We start from the raw sequence: 15,185 nt of genomic DNA, 5'->3' as shown, positions 1-15,185 counted from the left end.
ATACACCGCGATATTCTCCGAGCACTTAATTACACACCGACACATTCCGTGTACTTATTAAATCCCGTTTTTCGCGCGCTCTCGTTTTCTGTATCGCGATATGTACTCTACATGACCGCGCGCGCTGCCTGCCAGCCGCTATCAATCACGTTACCTCTTGACAACCCTTGACAAAAAGCTGCCACGCGAATTGCGCGGCCACCCCAGGCGAGTGGCAGTAATACCCGAGTTCTTTTTCATTGCTTCCTGAATATCGCTCAGAATGTCGAAATACGGAATCATTAGTAACCGCCGTGCGCGATCCCGACCGCGACTCGCTCCTCGCCTCGGCCGTTGCCTCGGTAATCTATCACGAAGGGCTCGTGCGAGCAGGTGTCATGGCAGTCTGGCCGCTAATGATCCTGGACATCCAACGTGGAATTAATCATTGCCTTTGTCTCTACTACTTTTTGCCCGCTACGCGGCTTTTTGGCGGTGTTTTCTCTCTCTCCCTCTTTCTCTCTTTCTCTCTCTTCTGGCAAATCGCGTATATGCAGCTCTTTGGTCATTATCGTCGTTAACTCGCCGACCAATGCTCTCAGTCGGTCTCGATGGTGAACGCTTTCGGATGAGGATCATCATCGATTCGATCGCTAACGATCGCAACGTGACCGCGACGCTAATCTAATTGAACGTGAAATGATTTTTTTTATGTTAACGGACTTGTAACGCAGTTTGTACAATGTAACGCGTGTTAATTCTTTAATATATTCCGTATCAAATCACGATGTTCAATTTTAACTGACAACAATCTAATACACAGACTTGGCGGTCTTAATGTTCTCCCGTTGGAAATTCAAAGGTTAAATCGATTTGTAAAAGCAATCTCAAATGCAGAGGCAACGTCGTCTTCGGTTACGATAGATTGAACGATCTCGAAACGACTGTGCTCGATGTTACCTTTCGCTTATGTGTGAGAGGATTATGATTTTTGTCTTTCGCAAAAAAAAATTTCCCTCCGCGTTGCAATTTTCTCACGCTGGCGCTTTCCGAAACGGGAATTCCGTCGGACATCTGTCGTCCATCTACGGGTGGACATTCCCAAAGACTCGCGGCCGCAGGACATTTTTCGCGGTGGCAGATTGCGCAACGCGATGACACATCCGTGTCTCTTCTTTCATATTCCTTTCTCGTTTAAGGTCATCAAGATAACGGCGGTGCTGCACTTGAGTGACACTTGACCGTGACTCGAAGAAGAGAAGGTACCGGAAGGCATGTAATAATGATTCGAAAGGACGTGCATCTCGCACACGGGAAGACTTCACGTGACCATAAATCCTGTCGCCGTCTTTTCTGGCCATTGTGATTTAGGTTTTATGCAAAAATGTATCCGCGTTTCCTCCAGATACTTACGAGAGATAATTTTTGAGATGACGTGTTTAACTAAACACATATATATTCTTGACGAATGAATCATTAAGATTATTTCCTTTCAAGAAAAAATTTATTAATTTAAAAAAATTTAACTTTTTTTAGCATCTTAATAAATATATGTAGAAAATATTTAAGAAGATAATAAGAATTTTAAGAAGAGCAAATATAATATAAATTGATAGTATAACAATAAATATAAAAACGTTAATGCGATCCGCGACATTGCTACAAAGTAATATACACGCATATTTCATCAAAACAAAAAGCATATTGTGGAAGTGGCGCATCCTTTCCACCGCTTGTAGTCACTCGAGTAAAAAAAAAAAGAAAAAGAGCGCAATCGAGGTCTCGGGTCGTTCACAAAGGAAAGAAGTAACCGGCATCGCGCGAATCCTGATGGAAGAGAACAAGTCCGGAAGGGGACGAAGGGGTGTAGCGACGGGAGGTGGCAACGCAGACGAGATCTGCGTGGAAACGCAAACAGCGCGGGGCCTGTAATACACCGGAGACTTTATCAAAATCTGATAACTTCAGAGGCGAAGGCAACGCCGTGAAAGAGGATAGAGAAAGAGAGAGAGAGAGTCGGAACACGCTCGAGCTAAGCCACCCCCGAAAAGCCGGCGACGCAGAGGGTTGTTGGAGGTGGTTATATATCCCCCTCGATCACCCGTGCCTGGCCGTAGACGGTCCCCCCCTTAGTAAGCCTCGATTCTCGCACAGGCTACGGCGCTCCGAGTTCCCTTGGACGTATGTTTGTATTTGCGCAAGGATTTCTGCGCGTATATGTATCTGATTCTACGAATGCGTTTACGCGTTAAACTCTCGCGCGTTTTGTATAATTAATAGCGACACACGCTTCTATGAACGTATCGAAATGTATAACGAGATTTACCGCTCGAAATTAATAAACGATTAACAATTGAAAAGAATGGAAATAGCAGATTACGACTGAAATCTAGTTACCACACGCAGTTTTTAGCTACGGCAGCTAATTTTTTTTTTCCGTGCGTTTATTTTTTTCTCGACGCATCAATTTTATAATTGATTATACATCCTCTGCGATTTCCATCTTCGTTATCCGCGTTCTACCGCAAAACGTGACAGAATGCACCCACCGCCGGGCGGAGCACCAGCGGGAACCTACCCGTTCCATTTTCGTCTTCGTAATATATAGCTCTTACATACATCGACACACGCATACATGAACACTTTCGCACACGTAATGGCGACTGCGCATCCACACAGACACGCGAGTAGCTACGTGCGAGCACGGAGATTGCTCCGGGGCTTTCGGGGTTGAGCATATTGAATAACTCGCTCGCTGGACCGCGAAAATATACCGCGAGGCTGGCAGAGAGTATGCGGATCGACGTTTCTGAAAGGACCTTCCAGGATCCTCGGGGCGGGCACCGTATCCTGTCTACGTGTCTATCTAACCCAACCCCGGGTCAGGACGACGACGACGACGACGACGACGATGACAACTACGCGACGGAGTAGACTCGCTTCGGCTTTACCCCCGTCTGTCAGAACTGAAAATGCACCACGAAGGGAATTTCGTTATGACGGGAGCTGGGACGTTCTTCGCGGGCGTCGACACGTGACGAAAATGAAACATTTGGGACGCGCATCTCGAGGATGCCTTTGCATCTCGATCATTCTCCACGAGACGCGGCACAAACGACGGTTTAGATGGTAATAATCCCAGATGCGTGCCTAAATTGCCGATTACATTGACGTAAATCGACGCAGAAATAACGCTGGAATGATTGGAAATATGATATTTTACCAATTTTTCAATTGGAATACATGAATGATAAAAAAAAGGGTACGGAAATCACGTGAAATTTTTAGTACGGAATGTACTTATTTACCAGAATTTTACAGTCTGATCGTTGGCGGATTTTATCAATCGGGAATTAAGCTCTTTACAATGCACGGTGGGTGCCTTCCTCGTCGATGTTGTTCAGAATTCATAATTCGCGAATAAAAAGGGAATTGCCTAAAAGAGTGGAAAGTACGGCTGATAGATGGAAAAATGATGGAAAAAAGCCGCTATTTTTTGTGGATTACATTATTCAGCGTTTCGGAACAAACAACGATTGTAACAAACTGCGTTATCCAGTGATGCAAAATATCTCTTATGAATTTTTTAATGGTGTGCTTTTTTCCACGTCGTGGCTAATGAACGCTACCTGTATACTCGGTGACCGAGTTATTAAATATTGGAAGCACGTAACAAAAAGCACAAAAAGCCATTTCGATATAAATAGGAATTGCGGAGAAAAATTACAGAGAAAAGTCCACATAATACCAAATATAATTGAATAAAATCTATAAAAATTTATCTAAAAATTGTTTACAATAAGAATTATATTATAGTGTGTATGTTTAGTTTTCCGTATTATTAATCTGCATAATATAGAAATCTTGTAAATAAATAATTATGCTCTATTTGTGTATAATTACTTATTTATATTTCTACATGATATAGTTAGTAATTAGTAATTGGGCAAATACAGTATGGTCAATATAATTAATAAATGCAAACAAAGAATAATGCGAGGAGTTTGGAATAAAGTGTTATCTCAACATGTTATAAATCAGGAAAATCTCAAATAATTATGAAACAATGACATATTCCTATCAGCTTTCAAGTTTCATATGCTTTTCGATTTTTCTGGGAGGACCTGCAAAATCCTCGAGAGGCTTTCTACCTCTATCTAAACGTACAAGCAAGGATGTATAAGCAAGGACTTCGTCCTGGGATTCGAAGGATTACGTGCAGGAAAATGTGGCTCGGGGCCAGACACGAAATGTCATTACGTCGGGTAACGATAGGTACATCGCAGCCATTGATAGATAGCTTCACTTGAATATAGAGAGCCGTTGGACTGCGACTAACATAAGCGATCTTTTTTTGAATTATTTCGCATTTTCCAAATAATAACAGTAAAATAGTGCAACATGATTTTGTGCTATGCAAACTTCGGCTCCATAAAATAATTTATTTTTATAATAATAATAATAACTTTTTAATTATTCAATCATCGTTTCCTTTGATACAAATAATATTTTCGAAAAAAAATCACTATTTTATATTTTGAAATTGTTTAACGTACATATATTTGAATGTTTTGGTAAAATAATATTTCATAAAATTCCAATAATAATATTGCTTTCTGATTACAACACTACATGCGAAATACGCCTAGTATTCTTAATACAATTCATCATTACACGAAAGAAATTCTAACGCAGTTTTCATTTGATCTTATCGCATTGCATAAATCGAAAGAATTATGCAATATTATGTTCCGTTTAATAAATCTTGTGTTACGCATATTTTCACGCAATGGAAAGACACGACAACCAAACACACACGACAAACGATCTGTTTTACCGTCAATGACGCAACGAGCAGTTTTATTACTTACGATCATTATGCGGCAACTTATATAAACATTTTCTCATATTTTTAACGACCGCAGGGTTTAGAGACAGTGCGAGTCTCGAACGTATAATCTTTATTCGCTGCGCGGAGCTCATCAAGATCAATTAGAGCAGTATAGTCGAGCCATAGTCAACCGTTAACGATATATCAATTACAGCATTAGACGTAGATAATGACTATTAATGACTTCATTCAGAGCGCAATAATTACACGATACGTCCACGAGCATTGGGGACAGATCTAGGTCGGCGCGACTTTCCACGGCTGTTTATCGTGTGCAGGTTATCGAAACATCCTGATTTATGATTGAAATAACGCAGCAATACGGAATGAATTAATATTTTAATCGGCCAGGATGTTGCATGTCGCTCGTGAGATTGACATGAGAAATTCTATGTACATTTGACAAGTATTAAACGACAAGTCTCATACGAATTGATTTTTATAATGGGAAAAAATTAAAATTAGCTTTAATTATTTTTGTGGTATTGAAAATCTACATATGTTATAAATCATTTAATTCATTGGATATTTATCAGACGTTTTTTAAATATCTTTTAGATATTTGGATTGGTTTTTAATTTTATATAACTGTTAGATACACAGAGGTGCTTTATATCTTTGACTTAAAAGCCATCCAATTAACTTTCGGAATCATTTAGACAAGTATTAAATAAATATTTTTCCCCAAACTCAATCAAAGTAATATCGCGCATGCAAGATCGCGTGTTCGCGCTGTGAACTGGCATTCGGAATTCCCGTGGAAGCAATAGTGAAAATGTTCGGGTAGGTCTTCCGAGAATTCATAAATCACACCGGGAGGAACATCCGGTTCGTCGGCCACTCGAGGCTTTCCAACGGGAAAAAAAAAGGAAGCGTTTTTCGTTGTGAAGAAAATCCTCAAGTTTTCTTTTTATACGCAAATAATGGCGGTTTCGTCTAGGGATAAATAGCTGAACAATGCGGTGAGCAGACCGTTACCTGGCTACGAGGCTGCTCGTCGAGTTGCATAGAAATGACAGGTATAAACCCCCAACAGAGATACTTCCGTTTTTTCACCATCACCGTTTTTCTACACCTCGTCGATGATCTCTTAATAATGTCAAATTGTGACTAATCAACAGAATTTTCCTTTTCACAATCCTTGCACTCGGTAAACTCGTGTATTATTTCTTTTCTTCTCGATGACGGAGAATATACCTCAGGTTTTAGGCGTATTTCCGCGTTTTCAAGATAATCGGTAACAAACGAAGAAATATCTGTATTAAAACATCAGCAAGTAATGATTGTCTAAATAGTTTTGAAGAGGCGATTAATTTTTCTTCGCATATCACATATTTCGCGTTCACATTTCTACACAATATATTTTTAAAAATATATTTTTATTTCGCCCGAGCTCTCGTCTTAGGAATATAATTAACGAAAAAAAATGCAATATTCAAAGCCACGAGAGGAAAGGGGAAAAATATTTCCGCATGATATTCCTTTCATTTCCCTGCACAAAGACGGAGAATGCAAAGATTTGAGACTGATTCAAATGCTATTTTAAAGCTATCCTGGAACTTCGGCGTTCGAGTCAGATAGAGGGATAGAGAGAAAAAGAGAGAAAGAGAGAACGCGACGTCAAAACACAATTTGAAAGACGTAATTCGAAAATCGTCGTTCGCCCGACGGCAGCGACCCTCCGTCGGACGTCAAAATGAAATTACGCGACCCTCCACGCGGGGACCTTGGGGCAAGCACAAAGGCTCGTTTGCCGAGGACACAGTACAACAATCTGTCTAAAGGGACCTAAACCACTAATCGTTTCGCGATTAACTTCCATTAAACGCTACTTAATGAACAAAACTTTCCTTCTACTTTATAACCAACGATTTCTAAGACGTATGTGAATCGGCTTCTTCGATTTATCACGGTAGATTCTTCGCGTGACATTTTATATAAAATGATGTTGATTATCTTGATAAGTAGAATTACAATGATCGATAAAGCGTTCTCATAGTTTTTGTCGTAATTGATTTATTGATATTGTAAATTTTAATGCAGCGACTAGCATTGCGAATAAGTGTTGTGTAGAATACAAAAGATTTTCCGGTAAACTTTACACTATGGAAATATGTCTTCCATATGGGCTCATTGTTTAGCCATGTGTTACCGGTGAAATATGTATCTTTTCCTGTATGGAAAATTCAAGGCTCAGTCTTTAAAGTTTAACGGTGTATAGTCTTCGTTTAACAATAAGATATGCATTCATTTAAGATGCACACGCGCATATTTTTACAACAGAATTAAACAATTATTTATCATTTTCGATATTGCGGATTTAATAATTTAATCATTACTTATATACTAATAATTTGATTATTATTTAATTTAATTGTTATTTTAATACACAAACTTTTGATTTAGCGATTGTCAGCTAAAAACGCGCACGTGTTTGTAGATTTATGTTCGTTAACTTGTCGCGTGTTTAATGACATTGAGAAGATTTGAATGAGCACAAATATCAGAGCGATGTATACAAAATATTTTGCTCTCTTCTTGTCCCCAAAAACATACACTCCCAAAAATATATACGTTATATATTAATATATATTATAAATATATGTTATCAATTCCCCCCTTCCCATTTTATAAAGATTTAATTATATGTATATATAATATATAATTCGGAACGATTGCTATAAAGCCTAGTTTATATTAGAATCTGTCATTTCTGTTATTTTGCCGAAAAATGATATCGCGAAATGAGTTTGAAAATTCGAAATTCGACAAATCCGATAGATTGTTTGACAGGACCGCGATGAAAAACGTGGTTTTTGTCGTTTGGGCGATTATTCTTCTTAGAAGCTCGCTCTTTCCGGTTAGCGGGAAGAATAGAATTAGATTTATGACACACCTGTTTTTCGCTGCAGCAGCGCGATCCCTCTGCCTTCTATTTTTGAACCAATTTCCAACCTGCGTCGGCGTGAGTCCCGTCGCAGCGGCTAGCTCCCGCTTCTTTCCCGGATTCGGATAAGGATCCTGGAGATACCATTCTCTGAGCAGCGACCTGGTTCTCTCTTTGAAGCAGTGCGTCTTCTGCTCGCCGTCCCAGATCGTTCTTGGCAACGGAAATTTCTTTCGGACGCGATATTTATCCACGGGTCCCAGCGGTCGGCCGCGAAGTTTCTCGGCTTCCTGGTAGTGCGCTTCCAACCACATGGCCTGCAGCTTACCGTGGGAGTCCTTGGTGAATTTGTGCCTCTCCAGAATGGCGTAGAGCTCGCGATAATGTCCCGAGTGGAATGCGACGATGGCACGCGCTCTGAGGACGGCCTCGCTTTGATTCAGTTCCTGGATATTGGGATGAGCGACCGGAAGACTCCATAGAAACCTAGCCAGCCTCTCGATGTCACCGCTCTCTTCCAGGGTCTCGCAGACCGTGGCCACTTGGCTGACGGAAAAGGATAACGTTGGCAAAGCGAATATCGGAGCAGGTACGAGCGGACCGTTCGCGTTCGACGGCGTGGTCCCAGCGGCGGACATCTTCCTGGAACGGCGATCTTCTCACGATCCACCAATTCTGGTCCAGCCTGCCTCGAAGAGTCGACGTTATCCGGTCGCGGTTCAAGAAACACGCGGCTCCGATTTATGTTTGCTCTTGGATTTTTTCATGATTCGTCGAAATCACCCGCGATACGTTCTCTCATATTACAAACAGACGTAACGGTCACTGGAAGATTATCCACTTCACCATTGACACTGTAAAATTCTAAAGTCCGGGAATACAAACGAAGCAGGTGTTACGACATCTAGAGAGAGAGAGATGCAACGAGTTTTTAAATTTCTTATGAGAAGATAGAGAGAGAGAGAGAGAAACAACTATCCTCGAAAAACAACCGACTGTTACCGCAAGCATTAAATTCTGAAAGCTTGGTGATTTCTGTTTTCTCTCTCTCGTCGCACGACACGTCACTGATTATATTCAAAACGATTCTTGAAGTGACACGTGACAATGTCGCGAGTTAGTACAGTAGGAGCACGTCGTAGGAGCTCCGATGCCCATCGTAGATCGCTGTCAGGTCGGTTCGCGCGAAGTTCGTTCTCCAGGTCGCTCAGGGTAACACCCACTAGGCCCAGGCACGCTGACGCTCTTCAGGTTATCGAAACATCCTGATTTATGATTGAAATAACGCAGCAATACGGAATGAATTAATATTTTAATCGGCCAGGATGTTGCATGTCGCTCGTGAGATTGACATGAAAAATTCGATGTACATTTGACAAGTATTAAACGACAAGTCTCATACGAATTGATTTTTATAATGGGAAAAAATTAAAATTAGCTTTAATTATTTTTGTGGTATTGAAAATCTACATATGTTATAAATCATTTAATTCATTGGATATTTATCAGACGTTTTTTAAATATCTTTTAGATATTTGGATTGGTTTTTAATTTTATATAACTGTTAGATACACAGAGGTGCTTTATATCTTTGACTTAAAAGCCATCCAATTAACTTTCGGAATCATTTAGACAAGTATTAAATAAATATTTTTCCCCAAACTCAATCAAAGTAATATCGCGCATGCAAGATCGCGTGTTCGCGCTGTGAACTGGCATTCGGAATTCCCGTGGAAGCAATAGTGAAAATGTTCGGGTAGGTCTTCCGAGAATTCATAAATCACACCGGGAGGAACATCCGGTTCGTCGGCCACTCGAGGCTTTCCAACGGGAAAAAAAAAGGAAGCGTTTTTCGTTGTGAAGAAAATCCTCAAGTTTTCTTTTTATACGCAAATAATGGCGGTTTCGTCTAGGGATAAATAGCTGAACAATGCGGTGAGCAGACCGTTACCTGGCTACGAGGCTGCTCGTCGAGTTGCATAGAAATGACAGGTATAAACCCCCAACAGAGATACTTCCGTTTTTTCACCATCACCGTTTTTCTACACCTCGTCGATGATCTCTTAATAATGTCAAATTGTGACTAATCAACAGAATTTTCCTTTTCACAATCCTTGCACTCGGTAAACTCGTGTATTATTTCTTTTCTTCTCGATGACGGAGAATATACCTCAGGTTTTAGGCGTATTTCCGCGTTTTCAAGATAATCGGTAACAAACGAAGAAATATCTGTATTAAAACATCAGCAAGTAATGATTGTCTAAATAGTTTTGAAGAGGCGATTAATTTTTCTTCGCATATCACATATTTCGCGTTCACATTTCTACACAATATATTTTTAAAAATATATTTTTATTTCGCCCGAGCTCTCGTCTTAGGAATATAATTAACGAAAAAAATGCAATATTCAAAGCCACGAGAGGAAAGGGGAAAAATATTTCCGCATGATATTCCTTTCATTTCCCTGCACAAAGACGGAGAATGCAAAGATTTGAGACTGATTCAAATGCTATTTTAAAGCTATCCTGGAACTTCGGCGTTCGAGTCAGATAGAGGGATAGAGAGAAAAAGAGAGAAAGAGAGAACGCGACGTCAAAACACAATTTGAAAGACGTAATTCGAAAATCGTCGTTCGCCCGACGGCAGCGACCCTCCGTCGGACGTCAAAATGAAATTACGCGACCCTCCACGCGGGGACCTTGGGGCAAGCACAAAGGCTCGTTTGCCGAGGACACAGTACAACAATCTGTCTAAAGGGACCTAAACCACTAATCGTTTCGCGATTAACTTCCATTAAACGCTACTTAATGAACAAAACTTTCCTTCTACTTTATAACCAACGATTTCTAAGACGTATGTGAATCGGCTTCTTCGATTTATCACGGTAGATTCTTCGCGTGACATTTTATATAAAATGATGTTGATTATCTTGATAAGTAGAATTACAATGATCGATAAAGCGTTCTCATAGTTTTTGTCGTAATTGATTTATTGATATTGTAAATTTTAATGCAGCGACTAGCATTGCGAATAAGTGTTGTGTAGAATACAAAAGATTTTCCGGTAAACTTTACACTATGGAAATATGTCTTCCATATGGGCTCATTGTTTAGCCATGTGTTACCGGTGAAATATGTATCTTTTCCTGTATGGAAAATTCAAGGCTCAGTCTTTAAAGTTTAACGGTGTATAGTCTTCGTTTAACAATAAGATATGCATTCATTTAAGATGCACACGCGCATATTTTTACAACAGAATTAAACAATTATTTATCATTTTCGATATTGCGGATTTAATAATTTAATCATTACTTATATACTAATAATTTGATTATTATTTAATTTAATTGTTATTTTAATACACAAACTTTTGATTTAGCGATTGTCAGCTAAAAACGCGCACGTGTTTGTAGATTTATGTTCGTTAACTTGTCGCGTGTTTAATGACATTGAGAAGATTTGAATGAGCACAAATATCAGAGCGATGTATACAAAATATTTTGCTCTCTTCTTGTCCCCAAAAACATACACTCCCAAAAATATATACGTTATATATTAATATATATTATAAATATATGTTATCAATTCCCCCCTTCCCATTTTATAAAGATTTAATTATATGTATATATAATATATAATTCGGAACGATTGCTATAAAGCCTAGTTTATATTAGAATCTGTCATTTCTGTTATTTTGCCGAAAAATGATATCGCGAAATGAGTTTGAAAATTCGAAATTCGACAAATCCGATAGATTGTTTGACAGGACCGCGATGAAAAACGTGGTTTTTGTCGTTTGGGCGATTATTCTTCTTAGAAGCTCGCTCTTTCCGGTTAGCGGGAAGAATAGAATTAGATTTATGACACACCTGTTTTTCGCTGCAGCAGCGCGATCCCTCTGCCTTCTATTTTTGAACCAATTTCCAACCTGCGTCGGCGTGAGTCCCGTCGCAGCGGCTAGCTCCCGCTTCTTTCCCGGATTCGGATAAGGATCCTGGAGATACCATTCTCTGAGCAGCGACCTGGTTCTCTCTTTGAAGCAGTGCGTCTTCTGCTCGCCGTCCCAGATCGTTCTTGGCAACGGAAATTTCTTTCGGACGCGATATTTATCCACGGGTCCCAGCGGTCGGCCGCGAAGTTTCTCGGCTTCCTGGTAGTGCGCTTCCAACCACATGGCCTGCAGCTTACCGTGGGAGTCCTTGGTGAATTTGTGCCTCTCCAGAATGGCGTAGAGCTCGCGATAATGTCCCGAGTGGAATGCGACGATGGCACGCGCTCTGAGGACGGCCTCGCTTTGATTCAGTTCCTGGATATTGGGATGAGCGACCGGAAGACTCCATAGAAACCTAGCCAGCCTCTCGATGTCACCGCTCTCTTCCAGGGTCTCGCAGACCGTGGCCACTTGGCTGACGGAAAAGGATAACGTTGGCAAAGCGAATATCGGAGCAGGTACGAGCGGACCGTTCGCGTTCGACGGCGTGGTCCCAGCGGCGGACATCTTCCTGGAACGGCGATCTTCTCACGATCCACCAATTCTGGTCCAGCCTGCCTCGAAGAGTCGACGTTATCCGGTCGCGGTTCAAGAAACACGCGGCTCCGATTTATGTTTGCTCTTGGATTTTTTCATGATTCGTCGAAATCACCCGCGATACGTTCTCTCATATTACAAACAGACGTAACGGTCACTGGAAGATTATCCACTTCACCATTGACACTGTAAAATTCTAAAGTCCGGGAATACAAACGAAGCAGGTGTTACGACATCTAGAGAGAGAGAGATGCAACGAGTTTTTAAATTTCTTATGAGAAGATAGAGAGAGAGAGAGAGAAACAACTATCCTCGAAAAACAACCGACTGTTACCGCAAGCATTAAATTCTGAAAGCTTGGTGATTTCTGTTTTCTCTCTCTCGTCGCACGACACGTCACTGATTATATTCAAAACGATTCTTGAAGTGACACGTGACAATGTCGCACAGTAGGACAGTAGGAGCACGTCGTAGGAGCTCCGATGCCCATCGTAGATCGCTGTCAGGTCGGTTCGCGCGAAGTTCGTTCTCCAGGGGTAACACCCGTGGTTTCGTTGGTTTCGTTTACAAGCCGGCATCTCGGCACCGGCCCTACCCAGCATGATACGTTTGTACGCGCCCGTTGCAACCAGGCTGCGCTCTAGACGCTCCACGTCGTGGGGATATCACGCGAGGCCGCTGTTGCCTGGATCGTATCGGATAGCAAACTGGTTTCGTTTACAAGCCGGCATCTCGGCACCGGCCCTACCCAGCATGATACGTTTGTACGCGCCCGTTGCAACCAGGCTGTCTCGCTGGCGCTCTAGACGTACCTCTACCTCTGTCTCGCTACCTCCACCACCTTTCGACTTTGCAGAGGGGTACGGGCGAGAAAAAGAGATAGAGATAGAAGGTATCGGGGTGCCAATGTACAGACCACGCCTACGAGGCACACCGGGATTGGCCGGATCCTATCCACGTAGCCATGGTAACCTTTCTTCGTCCTTCCGTTAGGCAGTGTAGGGAGCTACGCTTGTGTCGGTTTAATTATCCCTACCACGCGTGCTAACCGGAGCCGGTATGCGAACCCCACCGTGAATGCTCTTCCACCACCATTGATGCTGGCGGCACCTCTCACGCACCCTCTCTCTGACAGGCGGAAAGGAAGCGAGACGAGGAGAGAGAGAGCGATCGATGTACTCGGCAGAATGTGGGACGGAGAAGTTGGTAGCTTGTACGCGATTGTAGAGGGGAGGCAAGGCATGATCCCGCGAGCTGCTGCTGTTCCTGCTGCCGTGACGCCACTGCTGCTGTTGCTTCTGTTGCCGTGATCGCGCGACGAACTGTTCTCGACGTTAGTACCCGGTGATAGCTAGATAAGATTGATAGGCTGCCAGCTAGCGCATTCAGACGCGTTTACGTATTTTGTTAGTTTAGTTTATTTTTCAATCTTGGGCAAATTTTTTAATGCTTTGTTCATTCAAATTTGTTCCATTTCTTTGGTTATTTATCACCAAAATTGATACACACAAAAATATTTTCTCTGACATTATTACTATTTGATAATGATGACATTTTACATGGAATATATCTTATTATCAGAAAATTAATGAAAAATTTAATAAGAACACAGTATGCTATTCATAAGAAATAATTATATCTACTTTGTCAGATACCTGTATTTCTTCAAGAATATTCAATATAATGTTGATCAAAAAGAATTCTGAGCTCTGTTGAAAAGCTTGGTTGTGTCAAAACGCTAAGATTATTGTTGAAGTATAATATTCAGATTCCATATGGAGATAAGTCTTCTAATCGATTAGATCTCATATATCTTAGAAAGAATGACGATAGAAGCGAGGGTATTGAAGAACCATGGACGCGCGACGGCGCCGAAGGCGTCTCCGTTTTATCGAACGCGCAGCCACCGCAAAAGCTCCAGTTCCTATGGATATTCTGATTTTATTCCACTTCGGTCGCGCGTTTCGATGTAGTCCAGCAAATCTCATTTTAACCTTGGAATCCATAGACGAATTCAACGAAATTTGTTACATATACGGACCTATAAAAAGATCCATAAAAGGATAACTGTCAAAATCGAAATTTGTCATAACGTAGTTTAAAAGTCTACTTCGAGAAGCATTTCGAGGGAGATTAAATTTTAGAAATATAATCAATAATTCTGTGTATACATTACGAATATCACGAGTATATAAATTTATTCGTGCTGGTGATACGGATGTTAGATATTATTTTTATGTCGTTCGTACTTTCAAAATTCATCGGAATTTAAATTTTCTTTAAATTTATGGCATTTAAATATTTTATCGATTAAACCGTCGAACAATATGTAACATCCCTTGATGACTTATGTTTCGGCGCGAATAATAATCGCTCAGACTTAATGTATCCGACGAGCGCGACCGTTAAATCTCTCTCGATCGATTCGGGTAATGAAAAAGTAAACGTGGTTTCACTGTGGCGGATGATTCCTTCCGATTGCTCTCGTTTACGTTCGCTCGACGGTCGTTCCGTTACACGACCGGCAACCGGCAGCGGCCGCGATTGGCCAGGGTTAAATCGGATTACGGGACGAACGGGATTACCTCGAGTTTTTCGAAAGACACCATCATCCCCGTAGTATGGTCCCGTAACTCTCGGGGCTTCGTGTTTTCCGCCGTCACAATCCGCCATCCATCCGTCTACATCATATCTATGTTATGTTCGGTATACACTGTCTATACCTGATATAGTGCAGCCAAAAAAGGGGTTGTAATATCTTCAGCTGTGTTAACACTCGACCGCTGTAATCTATCCCTTCTGTGTGAAATTTTATTATGCCGCGTTTTATGCACCTATCGTCGACGCAGATTTATGTTTCCGGATAAAGCCTAGCGATTTATAGCCATTTTGTACACAACG

The 15,185-nt window shown here is 41.2% G+C and overlaps 2 protein-coding genes across 5 annotated transcripts in view; both read right to left on the bottom strand.

Moving 5' to 3' along the window:
• The window catches only part of LOC115235008 (homeobox protein SIX3-like), a 47,721-nt gene extending 38,728 nt beyond the window's left edge, over positions 1 to 8,993 (bottom strand). For all 4 annotated transcript variants that reach the window (XM_029806485.1, XM_029806488.1, XM_029806487.1 and 1 more), the window contains exon 1: positions 7,767 to 8,993. In XM_029806485.1, coding sequence (XP_029662345.1) covers positions 7,767 to 8,395 — 629 coding nt within the window. In that variant the 5' untranslated portion in view covers positions 8,396 to 8,993. The remainder of the gene's footprint in view (positions 1 to 7,766) is intronic.
• A 2,433-nt stretch (positions 8,994 to 11,426) lies between these two features.
• LOC115234844 (homeobox protein SIX6-like) lies at positions 11,427 to 12,719 on the bottom strand. Its single transcript, XM_029806190.1, has one exon. The coding sequence runs from the start codon at positions 12,252 to 12,254 to the stop codon at positions 11,427 to 11,429; it is 828 nt and encodes a 275-aa protein (XP_029662050.1). The 5' UTR covers positions 12,255 to 12,719.
• Between the last annotated feature and the right edge of the window lie 2,466 nt (positions 12,720 to 15,185).

Source organism: Formica exsecta, unplaced genomic scaffold (assembly GCF_003651465.1).
Source record: "Formica exsecta isolate Colony F162 unplaced genomic scaffold, ASM365146v1 scaffold21, whole genome shotgun sequence".
Taxonomy (NCBI): Eukaryota; Metazoa; Arthropoda; class Insecta; order Hymenoptera; family Formicidae; genus Formica; species Formica exsecta.
This window is presented reverse-complemented; position numbering and strand designations above follow the sequence as displayed.